Genomic DNA, 16,231 nt, shown 5'->3' on the forward strand with positions numbered 1-16,231 from the left:
AGAGTAAACTGGGCCCTAAATAAAAGGTGGCTCAAAGAATATTAGTTATAGAATAAATGAATACTAAGGATTTTGCTTTAACCTTTGTAATGGATGTTTAGATCTTATTTGATTTAAAAAAAATCATTTGTTTTCTTAAGCCCATGACCATAGAGATAATTTGGCTAACTGGGAAGAACCTCACCTACTTTTCAAAGCTGTCTCGTTAAACATTAGTGTTTTATCTTATTTTCAGAGCCAATTTCTGGTTCTACATAAAGTTGCATATGTATAACTTTTTTTTTTTTTTCAATCAAATGTTGAATGCAAGGAAGGATTGTGAAACCACTGATGGGAATTATTTAGGGGTTTTGCAAAGCTCTTTGAACTTTGTTATTTACTGGATGGCAACAATTAACTAGCTTCATTGTAATGCACTTAAATTCAGGGTCCCACCTGATAACTGCCAATGAAGCAGATTTGCAACCCCAAACAGCGCAACTGGAAGATTGTATTAACATGCCTTTGGGAATATCTGACCTGTGGTTACTAATCAATGCCATTCTCATCTTGTGGGTTTCTTGTTCTCATGGACAAGGTAAGTTGAAACGGATCTGAACACTCAGCTTCTCTCGTATATATATATCTACTTTCATGTGTGTGTATTTTTGATTGAATTGACTGGTAGAAATAGTCTGTGTTGTTAGACAGTAATAAAGAATACCTTTATGAAAAAATTACATATTCACCGAAGCGTAAAATGAAAAATATGTTTTCTATTTTCTGAGTTCTACAGTGTGAAAGGCCACTGAAGGATGATGGAGATATGTAAGTATCTTCATGAAGACTTAACTAGAAAATATGTCACAAAAAAGCTGGCTAGTAACTCCAGAATGTATCCAGAATTCTTATATATAATGCAAGGAAACTTTGGGGACATATGAACATCCTCATAATCTCATATATGATGATGGTTTTATGGATATATGTGTCAAACCACATCAAATCATACATTTTAAAATATGTATAATAATTTAAAATATTACTGTATTTCAGTTGGACCTAAACATCGTTAATGTTACCATCAATTTAATACTTTAACAAAATTAGCTATGGGTAATAGGCATATCTCTTTTAATAAAAAATAGAATATATTCTTTTTTTTAATGATTTTTTATTATATTATGTTAGTCACCATACAGTACATCCAAAAAATGGAATATGTTCTTAATCCTTAGCGTAATGCCAACAAATTTTAATTCATTTTCTGAGATCATTGGCAGATGTTGAAAATAAAAGAAAATTTAAAGTCATTTCTAATATTAAAATTATAAATTCTTCATTATAGTTTTTAAAAAACCTGTCATTTTATTTTATTCTCCCATCTTCTATTTCCAAGTTACTGTAAATGAAACCTCTACTGAGCTTTGTGATACCTCATTAAATGCCAGGTATGAGTGGAATATGCATCACTGTATTATTCCTTTAATAATTTGTTACATGCTGAGTTTTATATTTAAGTCTGTATTTGGGAAATTTCCTTCATCATCAACAACAATGCACAGCAACACAACAAAGCTTCCGGTCTATTCTTGCGTTTCAATGTAAAGTACCCCAGTTCACCAATAGGGGGGGCTCTAGAGTCAGCGTACTTGCTGAGGAGCTGGTGGATGCGCCATTTGATGGTCTTTTTCTCCTAATTCCCAACTGTATGTTAAACGGTCTAGTCCCCTAGGCTGTATTAGAATTGGTATGAAAAGGATATTTCTAGACAAGAGAAATAGAGGAGAGGGAATATGCAAATATGCTAAGGTAAATATGAAACATGGACAAACCTTTACCTGATATTTCAGTTGAAAATGAATCTTCTTATAAGAACTAGTGAACTCTTTCTAAAAGGGGCTTTTTGAGCTAAATGCATTGAGCTGAATGCCCTGCACATGTATGCTGCACCTATGTTTAGATGCCAAGGGAGAAGACAACCCACATAGTAGAAGAAGTCTTCTGTATATTCAGTAGCATGGTTTTATTGTGCAATCTCTTGTCCTTGGTTGCAGTCAAGAGGCTGGGAAGGGAAGGAAAAGCACAACCACGTCTCACACAGCACTTCACTTAGAAAAGAAAAACATTTAACGAGGAGTAAATCTGCATGAGGCAAAAGTTTTCACCTTTCCTTTTATATCTGGTGTCTGGAGATTCCATTTTCTTCTGAGGATGACTATACATTTAAAGTAACATGAGCACCATCTTTTCCTGGTTGTTAGGTGTTTCACAATTGCAGATTTCTTAGGACACCTAGTCTTCCATCTGATAGCAATAGAAAACCATATCTTTTTTTTAAATTAAAACTCAGAGTTTTAAATTAAAATTACACAGAGATTAGTCATCCATCCATGGTTTATGACCATTCTCATCATGTTTGTGTCATTTGTATGGCTGATTTCCAATCTTTAAAAATATGAAGTTAATAACTATTAATAATGTGTGAACTCCCTTAAACAAACTAGCCAAAATGAAAGCTAGAATCCCTGCAAAAAAAGGACCCTACAGCTGATTATTATGGTGACCTTATCCTCCCAGCACTTGGAGTAATCACCACCCAGTATGACCTGGTCATTATTTCCTTGCTATCTCTCTACACATTGTGCTTGCTTCTGTGTATATTCCTAGAAGATGTCTTTTAATTTTTTTTTAAAATCAAGATGGGATCATCTTGTATGTACACTTTGGGGCATCAGTTTTTACAAGTAATATTTATTACATTCTGAAGTATCACCTACATTTTATTTATTTATTTATTTATTTATTTATTTATTTATTTATTCATTCATTCATTCATTCATTCATTCATTCATTATGCATGCATGCATGCTCCGTTGCCACTGTGGAGCCCAACACGGGGCTTGAAACTATAACCCTGAGATCAAGACCTGAGCTGAGATCAGGAGTTGGATGCTTAACCTACTGAGCTACCCAGGCATACCTACATTTTAATATAGTACTACAGGAGTTTATATATCATACACAAAGCAATAAACTTATAAAACCAAAAAAATATTAGTTGTTGATATAAAAGGTATTTCTCAGAAGAAAACTTACATAATGTTATTTGTCTGTTATGTTTCAATAAAGCTCAAAAAATAAATCTTAACATTAAATTATTTAAAAATAGCACAAAGGAAGCCAAAGATCATCAATAAAGTTCATTCCAAATTTTAAGCTAATATATAATATTGTTTTGTGAAGTTTCAAATCACCAAAGGTAAAAAGAACATTCTTAGAGCTCAAATAAATAATAACCACGTTATCAGGGTGCCTCAGTTAAGTGTCTGCCTTTGGTTCAGGTCCTGGCATCAAGCCTTGCACTGGGCTCCCTGTTCAGGAGGGAGCCTGCTTCTTCCTCTCCCTTTGCCTGCTGCTCCCTCTGCTTGTGCTCTCTCTGTCAAGTAAGTAAATAAAATCTCAAAACAAACAAACCATGTTATCTACAGGAAAACAGAGCTCATAAAACCTAAAAACTTCCCCAAAGTACACAATAGAAGACAATAGTAGGCATTCTAAAAGACCTAAATACATTTATATATTTTTATTTATTTATTTAAAAGATTTTATTTATTTATTTATTTATTTATTTATTTATTTATTTATTTATTTATTTGACAGAGAGAGAGACAGCCAGCGACAGAGGGAACGCAAGCAGGGGGAGCGGGAGAGGAAGAAGCAGGCTCCCAGCAGAGGAGCCTGATGCGGGGCTCAATCCCAGAATGCTGGGATCACGCCCTGAGCCGAAGGCAAACGCTTAATGACTGTGCCACACAGGCCCCCCCCCCCCCAAATACATTTATATTTTATACCATTCAGGAATAGGAAGGCACAACATCCTAAAGTTATGATTTTTTAAAATAAAATATGAAATTTAAAGGTAATTCCAAATAAAAATAAACAAGGTTATTAAAAGGAACTTGATAAGCTGATTTAAAAAGGTATATGGAAGGTCAAAGACTTATACCACTCCCCTCCATAAGAGACAAAGAAAAAAGATTCAGATGAAAGGCCATGAGTAGTTTTCTATACTTAAAAATAATAGCCTACATTCTATCCTGTGACCTCTCCTGTTGAATGTGCATGTGAGCTAAGAGGAATGTGCATTCTGTTGCTATTGGATAAAATGCTCTGTGCCTGTAAATTCCATCTGGTCTAAAATGTAGTTTAAGTCCATTGTTTCCTTATTGACTTTCAATCTGGATTATTTATCCGTCATTGATAATGCACTATTAATGTTCCCTACTATTATTGCATTGAGTATATCTCCCTTCAGATTTGTTTTTAATGCTTAAAATATTTAGGTGCTACAATATTGGGTGCATATTTATTTACTACTGTATATCTTCTTAATGAGTTGACCTCATTCTTTGTTATATGATGACCTGTTTTGTTTCTTGTAGTGTTTTTTACGTAAAGTCTGTATTATCTGATGTAAGTATAGATACCCTTGCTTATTTTTGAATTTCAGTTGCATAGAATATTTTTTTCCATCGCTACATCTTGATTCTGTGTGTATTTTTAAAGTTGAAGTGGATCTCCTGTAGGCAGTATATAGTTATGCTTTTGTTGGTTTTTTTCCATTCATTCAGCCACTCCATGCCTTTTGATTAGAAAATTAATCCATTTATAGTTCAAGTAATTATTTATAGGTAAGGACTTACTAACATCATCTTATTAATTGTTTTGGGGTGTTTTGCAGTTTCTTTAATCCTTTCTTCCTCTCTTATGGTCTTTCTTTGTGAGTTGATGATTTTTCACCTTGGTATCTTTTGTATCCCTTCTCTTTATCTTTTGTATATCTACTGTAGGTTTTTGCTTTGTGGTTACCATGAGGCCTGCTTCAAACATCTTATAGATATAACACTGTTTTATGCTAATGACAATTTAGCTACTATTGTGTATAAAAAATCTACCTGTTACTTCCCCCCAGTATTATGTTTTCCATGTCACAGTTTACTTCTTTTTATTTTCTGTATTCATTAAATTATTGCAGTTATACCTATTTTTACTTCATCTTTCAGCCTTTATATTAGAATTAAGTGGTTAACACACCACCATATTACAGTTTTAGAATACTTTGAGTCTGACTGTATCTACCTTACAGTGTGTTGTTTATTTTTATGTTTTCATGTAACTGTGAAAGATACTTTGTTTTAACTTGAGAAACTGTTTTCATCATTTCTTGTAAGGCTTAAATCATTGTCCATTGGCAATAGATCCAACCTCTAGCCCCTCCCCCTACCTGGAGGGTGGGGGGATAGGACTGCAAGTTCCAACTCTAAAGAAAGGGCTGGTTGCTCTGGCAACCCGCCCCTGCGCTTGGTGTTTTCTAAAAGTTGCCTCATTAACATAACTAAAAACACCTTTATCACACTCATCACTTAGAAATTCCAAGCATTTTAAGAGCTCTGTGTCAGATGTAGGGACAAAGACTATATATTATTATAAATCACAGTATCACAACTGTTAACATTGTTGCAAGTAAATTGGGATTGTAGCATATTGGCAGCATAGTATCTCAACAGCTCTGTTTTGTTTGCTTAAGGAAATTTCCTTCTTTTTGTGTTTGCAAGAATTTTGCTTATTTTATTTTTTGACCAAGAATTTGTGTTAAACTATATTGGATTATCACTATATCTGCCTCTGTTAAGATGTTTAATCACTAATAACATTCTCTTTCCAGGCTTACGACTTTGTACTCTGCTAGTTTAGAAGGTAGGTCATAAGATACAATGCTTTCACCAGGACCAAATCAATATTTCCCTTTACTGGAAGCTGATGGTAACTCTGTTGTTATCTTGGGCCTCTCATGTCATTGAACTAACAGGCAGAGGAGTGGATTATGTACACAGGCTAGGATATTGAACTGAATTGCCAAAGGGTCATTGTTTACTGCTACATGACAAGAGCAGGGAAATTATATTTGAATGCAGAAATTTCTCTGAGGCTTCTCCTTTATACTTCTCTGTGTATCTATCAATAAAGGTTAATAGAAGACATCAACAACCTACTAAATGTAAGGTTGCTATGGACCCTGTCAATTTGGAAATGAAGTTTGGTTAACCCCATCAGGTAGAGGACCTGGACAAGTATAGATGCTGGCTGAAGGGGAAGGAAATATATAATGGGGTGTAGAAAAACATTTATAATATCAACCACAGCCTAATGATCAATAACTTACATGAGGACTATGGCAGTATAGTTTCTGTTTTGATTTTTATAGATTTATTTGTATATTTTTAAAACTGTTTTCTCTTCCTTGACCTTACCTTTTGTGAAAGGGAGTGAATTAGCTTCTAAGGTACAGAATACCTCTATGGGATTGAAACTAAAATAAGGTAATAACATCACCAAATAGTAATAGAATGACTCTTGGAAGTTCTGACTCCCACTTATAGGAAGAGAACAAGGTCATCTTCATTACAGGAAGGCAGATTTGATCTTGCTATGTGGAGCTATCATTACTGTTATTGTGATGGACAGTGGTGGACTACGTTGATTATTTCATTGACGTCATCAAGCACCACACCCAAACTTCTAAAAAGTGCTATGTACTGTTAAGATTTAGAGCATATAAACCACATTTCCCATTGTTCTTTGTTTGTTTTCATTGAGTTTTGCCTATAGAAGCAGTAGTAGGAAATCAGAAACAAGATCATTCTGGCTCTACTGGTGTGGCAGTTCCCAACAGTAGTCAGGAACAGATGTATTCAAGTGGAGGTTGGGTGATCCAGAGGAGATACCATTTTTGGAAGTCCTGCAGTTTGTTGCTGTTCTTCACTAGACCCAACAACAGAGCAATAGGTGTAAGCTTTAGGTGCCATCTTGAAAGCAATAGAATCATTTACTTTTTTATATTATTGCTCTTTATGTTTTCCAGCTCTTTCACCCTCCCATTTGGTCTTGCAGACTTTTCTACGTCTTTGCAACTAATTTCCTATATTTAATTCTCACTGGTAGAAATAGCTAGATTGGTGTGTTCTCTGACTGAACGTGACTAACACAGTAAGTGATAACAGAAAAGACATATTCATTGTATGTGAAGTTTAAGATGTGGGGAAAGCCAAATGGAAGTAAGATTTCTACATTTTACTTGCAGTGGTAATGTGCCAATACCAGGAGGGAGTGATACGCTGTATATGTCTATATTAATACTTATACTACTGCTACTAAAACTATACAAAGAAGCATAGTCAACAATATAGATATATCAAAATTGTTTTAAAATGTTGAAGAAACCCACGGGGAAGGCAAGAAAAGGAAACAGGAATGAGAAACAGAGGAAACACACACACACCAAATAATAACATGGCTGACATAGGCTTTAATATAACAATAATTACTTTAAATGTAAATGGTATAAATACTTAAATTAAAAGTCTGACAGGGGCACTTGGATGGCTCAGTTAGTTGAGCCACTGACTTTTGGTTTTGGCTCAGGTCATAATCTCAGGGTACTGGGACTGAGGTCTGTGTTGGCGCTCTGTGTTCAGCTGGGGAATCTGTGGATTGTCTCTCTCCCTTTCCCTCTGCCCCTCCCTTTGCTCATGTACTCTCTCTCTCTCTAAAATCAATCAGTCAATCGTTAACAAAAATAAAGGACTGACAATGGCAGAGTGGACACATAAGCAAGACCCAAATATAGGTCATCTACAAAAATTTCACTTCAAACTTGAAAATATAGTTTGACTCTAAGTAAAAGGTTAGAAAAAAGTCCCTTGATTTCTTTGATATATTTCATTCAAAGCACTGGCGGCTGGTCTCTCAGCTGCTCACTGCTCCCCACCTGCACAGGTCATGGATCAGCACTCTGGATGCAGCAAGAGAGAAATGGGCAGCATCTCACACAGCTGGGAAGCCTTGTGCTCATTCACACACCATCACTTTCACCTGTGGGAGAAATCATGTGCCAAGAAGCCCTCTCTTGGCACTGGGCTATGCCACCTTGTTGGAGAGAGATCAATGGTAAAGCCAAATTGACCCTCTTCAAAGCAACCAATTTTGGATCTTTTGCTGCAACCATGTGCTGGAGTGTCTCTGCTGAACTGGACTTCTACAAAGGCTCTCTTGTCCACGGGTAATTGTTTAAATTAGTGTTCTCCAGGGGCTACTAGACTGTGAGGGAAGCTGGTGCTGGTTCATGGGCTGCTTCAGGGTCTATAGCAGGGCCAAGGTCTGTGTACCTATTACTATATACATGGGTGGGTGAGACTCCTCCCAGGTCCCTTGGCTTTTGGTGCTAGTTACAGGGTCAAAGCCAAATAGGACTGTATTCCAGTCCTCAGGATTATGGAGCTGTTTCTGTGTTTCTAGCCAGGACCACAGTTGGCAAGTAAGCCACCTGGGTGCAGGCCTGTCTTCTTAAAACAACTCTCCTTGTTCTTAGACTGCACCAGGTTTTCACAATCTCCTACCTGGATCCCACATCTCCCACAAAGGCACTGTTGTCTGTAAATAGGTGCCAACTTGTTGGGGGGTGGATACTGTGAGGCATGTGTCATCCACCATCTTGCTGATGTTACTCATTCCTTGTGCTATTGATGCTGGCAGTTTGGGTCTGGGGACCCAGAGGGAATTCCACAGTACCAGCCAAAATCCTTGGCTTTGTGTAGGACGGAAGTCAAACATGAGCTAGCAGGAGGTGAAAGCAGAGTTTACGGAAGATAGAGAGCAGATACAGTGTCTGGGAGATTAGAAACAAAGGAACTTGAGTCTTGAGACCTCTGTTCGAGGTCTGGGTTTTTTTTATTGAGGATGGTGGCCTGGTGTACATGTCTTCTCAGACATCCATGAACTGGTTAGAACCAAGATGAGAGCCCAGGTGTTATTCCTTGGAGTTGGGAGGCCTTGGCATCAAGATGTCTAGCACTAGTGGTCTCAAATACATATATGATAGCTTCATCAGGTCATTCTCATCTGGTCTTTCCTTAGATGTTATCTATTCTAGAGAAATCATTAATTTCTCGTCCCTTACAAGGAGGACATATGCTATTTACATTACAACGCATGTGTAAAGTGGGGTTGGGGTGCAGGACCTAGCAGGAATAGAAGCAGGAAAAGGAATAAAAAGCAGATTTTTATGGAGTCCTTCAGTTTCCCTGTCTCACTATTTTTGTTTTTATTTCTTAATATTTTCAGTTCTTTCTCTCTGGAGTTTCTTGTTATTTGGCTTGATTTTCTTTGAAACATAGCATTTTTCTCATAATTCCATATATTTTCATGTTTTATTTTTTATTTAGACGGAATGTTTTGGCTTTTTTTCTTCTAGTTAATCACAAGTTTTTTGACAACTATATGTTTAGTTTCCAAATGCCCATTTAAAAAATCATCTTCATGCAGGTATGAATTATATTCCATAAAATTCACACATATTAGTGTGTAGGCCAGTGATTTGACAAATGCATACCTCTGTGTAACCACAAACCCAGTCAAGCTAGAGACAATTTTCATCTTCTGAACCAGTTCTGTTCTTCTCTTGCCATTCAGTCTCCCCTAATAACACCACACCAGGCAACCAATATTCTTTTGGTTGGTATAGATTAGTGTTTCCTTTCCACAGTTGCGTATCAGTGGCTTTATAGAAATGGATTCTTAAATCTGGCTGCTTTATTTTAGCATAATGTCTGTGACATTCTTCTGTGTTGTTTCTTGCATCAGTAGCTCATTTCTTTCCATCATGGACTTGTGTAGCATTATATGGATTTAAAATTTGTTTATCCATTCCAATATTGATGGACTTTTGGAGGGTTTCCAGGTTTTGGCAATTATTTTTTCCAGGTTTTGGCAATTATGATTGAGCTATTTGTGAACATTTGAATTCAAGTCTTTGAACGACCATGTATTTACCTAAGTGGTAAATACCTAAAGGAAAAATGGATAAATACCTAAAAGGAAAATTGCTGGGTTATGTGCATGATTAAATCTGTAAGAAACTGCCATGCTGAATTTCAGGTTACTTAGCGTTTTACATTCCCACCAGCAATGTATGAGAATTCCAGTTGATTCTCATCTTTATTAACACGCAGGATGGTCCGGTTTTAAATTTTAACCACTAGGATATACATGTTGTGCTATATCATTTTGCTTTAATTTTACTTTGCTGGTTGACTAATGATGGTGAACACCTTTCCATCTGCTTATTGGTCATTGTTATCTCTTCTTTTGTGAAACTTAATTTTTTCCCAAATTTAAGTATAATTCAGTTGTAATAGACACTTTGATATTTGGGAAACAATTCCTTTATCAAATACGTGATTTGCAAATATTTTCTCACATTTTGTGTCATATCTTTTGAGTTTCTAACAGTTTATTTCCAGGAACATATGCCTTCACTTTTGATGAAATCCAAATTGACCAATTTTTTAATCATTGTACTCTAGGACATTTTTTTCCAACTTTAAAGTTGCAAAGATTTGTCATACTTTTTTTTTTCTGTAAAGTTTATATATGTACTTTTACATTCATGTCTGTGATTGATTTCCAGGTGTTTTGTGTATGGATAGGTTTCATCTCTTTTTCTCATAAGGATTTTCAGTTGTTTAGCACAATTTGTTGGAAATAGTATCCTTTTACTCACTGGGTAACCTGTCATATTTGTCAGAAATCCACTGAATATAGGTGTGTATGTGTTTTTGTCTATATCTGGACTTTTTATTCTTTCCCACTAGTTTAAATATTTATCCTTATATCATTATGTCCTGCCTTGAATACTGTAATGTGAGTCCTGCAATTTGTTCTTAATTGTGGAAGGTAGAACATTGGTCTCCCCAGAGATGTCCATGTCTAATTCCTGGTTCCTGTGAATATGGTATCTTACATGGACAAAGGAAATTTTCAGATATTATTAATGTTAAAGGCATTGAAATAGAGAGGTTATTCTTGATTTTCTAAATGGGCTCAGGGTAATACCACATGAAAAAGGGGGATGGGATGGAGAGAGAGAAAGAGAGACAGAGAGAGACTGACAGAAAGAGGGATACATGAGGTTGAAGAAGGATCAGAGAGAGACAGTTGCTGGCTTTGAAGACAAAGAAAGACACCATGAACCAAGAAATGCAAGAAGCTTCTAGAAGCCAGAAAAGACAAGTAAACAGATTCTCCCTTGGAACCTCAGGAAAGGAACACAGCCCTGTAACACCTTGATTTGGTCCAGTGATATGTCTGTCAGATTTTGAACTGACACAATTTTAAGAAGTAAATTAGTATTGTTTAAGCCTGTAAGTATGTGGATTTTTTTTTTTTTTTGTAGCTGCAGTAAAAAATCCATACATTAATTTTTAGTGTTTTTTTGGCTTTTCTAGCTGTTTTCCATTTTCTTTGAGTTTTAGTATTATTAATTTTTACAGAAAGCCTACTAGGATTTTCACTGGAATTCAGTGAATCTGTGTATCACTTTAGGGATAGTTGACTGTAAGAAATTTTTTTCTCCATTTTGAGAACTTGGTCTGGCTCTCCATTTATTTAGGCCTCCTTTAATTTTTCTCAGGAAGGTTATATAATTTTCAGACTATAAGTCACGTACACATTTTGTTAAATCTTCCCTTTTGTGGCACAAGTTTTTTCTTTTAGTACTGTTATAAATGAAATTTCAAGTTTTGATTTTCCGCTTCCCATTACTACTGTATAGAAATACAATTTCATTTAATATATTGACCTTTTATCATGATCTTGCTTAATGTACTATTAGTTTGGTAATATTTTTGTAGGTTCTATAGGTTATTACATCAATTATAGAGTATCTGATGATTAAGAAGATTAACAGGACTCCACAGCATAGATTTACATCAGGCTTTGTAAAGATTAAGGACACAGCCCAAAAGGAAAAAGAAACAAAGGCAATCGTAGGGAGGCTTGAACCCTTACAGGCACAGCTATCCAGTATCATGTCTCAGGATGTTCTTCATCCGTCGGTTCCAAACCACCAAGATATGTGCAAGGTATCTCATTTTCAGGCAGGCTAATGCACAAATTTACAAAGAGGTCTCATAGCATTATATTTACATTCTTAAAACTAGTCTGTGTAACCAGTTAAAACAGGTGCAAACCACAACTCTATATTCCTCCAAAATGTAGACAAGCTTGTACAGGGTGTCTCCAAAGGAGTTTCACACTTAAACAGCAAATTATAAATCACTAGGTACCATATCCCATGCTTATCTTGGCCTGGGTTTGGCACTAGAATTCTAGGCATGCCTGAAGAGAACCATAGCGAGGTTTCATTCCACCCGTAAAATAATCCTATCCTTAACGCAGTTCGTCTTCCTGATCCTTGGTCAAGCTTTCTTAAGTACAAATTGCTCATGAGTATTCTTTTTTTCCATGCATTTTAGATAACATTTATAGAATAGAAAAAGCAAAAAATCAAGCACTAATGGTACATAGGTATTGCTTTCAAGAAACATTTGAGTTTTAACAAATATTCCAGCATAAACATGTTTCTGATTTTGACAACTCTCCTACCTCCTTCCAGAACTCAAATTTGAACTTAGTGAAAGATATTAGTAGAGTGATTTGATTTAATTGTAATTAATTTTCCATTTCAACCTTTCTTATTATGGAAGAGAAAATGCCTTACATAATAAACACATCGATCTTTATTTTAATTACCCATTTTTCTCTGGTATATATATTGTAACTGCTAAGAAGTCTGGGATCTTAATTCACAAAATGCTATTCTGGTTTCCTAGAAAAAAGTACTATAAACTGTAATGGCTCTTTTATTACTAGCATGCTATGAATGGGTAAGTATAATTGAATTGAGAAAAATGTTCCTAACATAAATTTCCAGAGGGTTTTCATGACAAGAAAAGGCTGTTAGAAACATTGTCTTCACTTCTGGTAACTCTTTGAAGACAACAATTTACCACGGTCTTTTAAGATTAATTTTACGTAGTGTTCAATCCATTAGCACATACTAATTGATCAAGCTGTTTGCTCTAGGGATGGGATTTACTAAGTTAGGTTGTTTGTGAACTAACATTATAAATAAAATCTTCAATTCTGTTATGAATTAGACTCTTGTGATATGCCGGTATTTGTGAATGCCAGACTCAAGAGCAGTGGCACAAGGTTTCAGCTCAACGACCAGCTGGACTTTGAATGCCACGATGGATTTGAAAGCAGACTTGGACACACGACAGGCTCCATAGTCTGTGGTAACAGTGGTTGGTCTGATACACCCACATGTTACAGTAAGTACCCTTTTCTCAGGTATTCTTCTTTTTTAAGATAAAAAAAATCTGTAATTGTTGAATGACCCTGTTGTGCACCTGAAACTAATATACCATTGATAACTCTACTTCAATTAAAAAAAACAACAACACTTTTTGTCTTCAACTAGCAGTTATCAGTTACATGGAAATAAGGTTTGTAAAAGGAAAACTGAGTTAAAAAACGCTATGTGTTCCTTTAAAAAAAATTTTTTTTTGAATTATCTGGAGATAATTGTGTCTTAAGGCACAATAATTAAACTCAAGGTGACTCCTTCTGATTTAATGTCAAGTGGGAAGAGAAGGTGTTCTGAAGCCCAAAGAGAATACTCTATCCCTAACATAGTACGTTAATGTAATGTTTCTGATGGGTCATATACATCACAGGTTTGTGATTTAAGTATAATTATTTTTGTTTTACTAAATGAAACCTTTTAAATTTTAAACTTCGCTCTCCTTAGTAACATTTTAGTTTCTTACAACTTCCTCAGCTATTTGCTCTCAAGTTTCTGCTTGACCCGTCCCACCTTGAGAGTTAATTTTTGCAGGTCCCAAGAAGAGCTCTTTATTTTCTGACTTTGACAAGTTCTGTGGACTGTTGCATGAATCTCTTTTGTGTTTGCCAAGCAGCTGTCCAGAATTAGAAAGAGAGCTTGAATGTGCGGGAAAATGAGTGGACGTAGAGTGTGCAAAGCTTTGACAACAAAATAGTATTTGGGAGATATCTCTGTAAGTGGATTCCAGTCAAGGTGTGGGAGAATTTTATGAGCTGAGGCTAGATAGGAAGCGAAGGAAGGATTACTTAGGTTATATCAGGGCATCTCAGCATTTAGATTAATTTTATCATTGATAAAAAGCTATAAATGAGAAAACAGTGTGGAGGTCCCTTAAAAAGTTAAAAATTGAGCTACCCTATGATCCAGCCATTGCACTACTGGGTATCTACCCCAAAGATACAGACCTAGTGAAGAGAAGGGCCATATGCACCCCAGTGTTTATAGCAGCATTGTCCACAATAGCTAAATCGTGGAAGGAGCCGAGATGCCCTTCAACAGATGACTGGATTAAGAAGATGTGGTCCATATATACAATGGAATATTACTCAGCTATCAAAACGAATGAGTTCTCAACATTTGCTGCAACACGGACGGCACTGGAGGAGATAATGCTAAGTGAAATAACTGAAGCAGAGAAAGACAATTATCATACGATTTCTCTCATCTATGGAACATAAGAACTAGGAAGATCGGTAGGAGAAGAAAGGGATAAAGAAAGGGGGGGTAATCAGAAAGGGGAATGAAGCATGAGAGACTATGGACTCTGAAAAACGAACTGAGGGCTTCAGAGGGGAGAGGGGTGGGGGAATGGGATAGGCTGGTGATGGGTAGTAAGGAGGGCACGTATTGCATGATGCAATGGGTGTTGTACGCAACTAATGAATCATCAAACTTTACATAAAAAACCAGGGATGTACTGTATGGTGACTAACATAATATAATAAAAATATTATTATATTAAAAAAAAGCTATAAATGAGTGTTTAAGAAAAGGAATGATGTAATTTGATTTGAATTTCTGAAAGTTGTTTTATTCCCCCCCCGTGCCTTGTATACTATTCTTGTGGTAGGCAAGAAAATATTCAGGAGTCCTTGTAGGGTGAGAAAGGTGGGGATCACGTAGGGTGATGACTGAGTGGATACAGAACAGAGGACAGATTTGGGATATATTTGGTGGTAGAAAGCACAGAAAATATTACTAAATGTTGGGTGTGAGAAAGAGTATGAAGTCAAGGATTCATGTTTTATTTGATTTTTATTTTTAAGTAACCAGGTAAATGCCAGTGGTTTTCTGTGAAATGATGCTGGCAGGAGAGAGAGCACTTTGGAGGAATATCACAAGTTCTGATTTGGACACACAATGGCTGAGATGCCACAGACAATAAAACTTGGATATGTAAACTACAGAGTTGGATAGATGGGTCTAGCCAGGACATATACATTTGGGATTATCCCCATATGAATGATGATATCATATTGGGAAAGAATATAGAATGACAAGAACAGAGAGCTCAGGACTGAGCCCAGAAGCATTCTAACATTTAGGTGTCAGACAGAAGAGGAATAGGGGTAGCAAAGTAGACAGAAAAAATGGAGGATGTGGAAATTGGGAGGAAAAAAATGTAGTAATGAATGTTGTCATAGAAATGGAGAGAAGAAAGTGACTAAAGGGAGAGAAAATATGCCAGAATGATTAAAGTGAAACCTGTGGGTCAGCCTGGATGGGCTCTCATTCTAATTCCACTACTTACTAAGTATGTATTTTAGGGCAATGTATCAAGCCTAGTTGAAGCTTTGTTGGCTCCTCTTTATCCGTAAAAGGCTTTAAAATGTATGCTTGTCCTAATGTTTCAATAGGTTGCTTTGGTTGTAGACTAAATAAGTTGATACATCTGTCGAGAAGACTGAAAATATGACAGATTTGACTACTTGGAGGCCAGCAATAACTGTAACAGAAATAGTTTTGGAAGGAATACATGGTGCAGAATCTAAATAGAGTTTACTGAAGAAAAATGATCAGTAAGAACTTCAGTACAGCGTGTGGTCCTAACTCTTTCAAGACGTTTGTGTGAATATGCTGAATAGGAATGTAGAATATTGCTAGAGGAAATCATACACCAAAGGGAAGATTCTTTTTTTTTTTTTTAAAGATGGAGGACATTAGAGCCAAGTGAATGCTAAATAGGATATAATAGAGACTGAATACTCGAGGTAGACATTTCCCTGTGGGGGTGGGAGGGAAAGGGAACTGAAGCTCTGCGGAAGCACGAGGTTTCTGTGGCAACACAGCTACTTCCAACTTTGTGATAGGAGGAAGGAAGGAAAACAGATGTATAAATCTCATGCTGGAAAGGAGCAGGAGCTGATGGTTTCCATTTTCCTTTGAACTATAAGACAGAGTCACCTGAGATTGAACGGTGCATGGAGAAAGGAGGAGAAGAAC

At 36.1% G+C, this 16,231-nt stretch overlaps 1 protein-coding gene across 2 annotated transcripts in view; it reads left to right on the top strand.

Annotated features, from left to right (window-relative positions):
* Positions 1–377: 377 nt before the first annotated feature.
* Positions 378–16,231, top strand: part of LOC113262764 (complement factor H-like) — a 38,228-nt gene continuing 22,374 nt past the window's right edge. Inside the window, exons 1-2 of one of the 2 annotated variants that reach the window (XM_026509250.4) lie at positions 378–577; positions 13,038–13,214. In XM_026509250.4, coding sequence (XP_026365035.3) covers positions 412–577; positions 13,038–13,214 — 343 coding nt within the window. In that variant the 5' untranslated portion in view covers positions 378–411. The remainder of the gene's footprint in view (positions 578–13,037; positions 13,215–16,231) is intronic. The other variant, XM_044387885.3, reaches the window with a different exon arrangement.

The sequence above is a fragment of the Ursus arctos genome, unplaced genomic scaffold (genome assembly GCF_023065955.2).
Source record: "Ursus arctos isolate Adak ecotype North America unplaced genomic scaffold, UrsArc2.0 scaffold_2, whole genome shotgun sequence".
NCBI lineage: Eukaryota > Metazoa > Chordata > Mammalia > Carnivora > Ursidae > Ursus > Ursus arctos.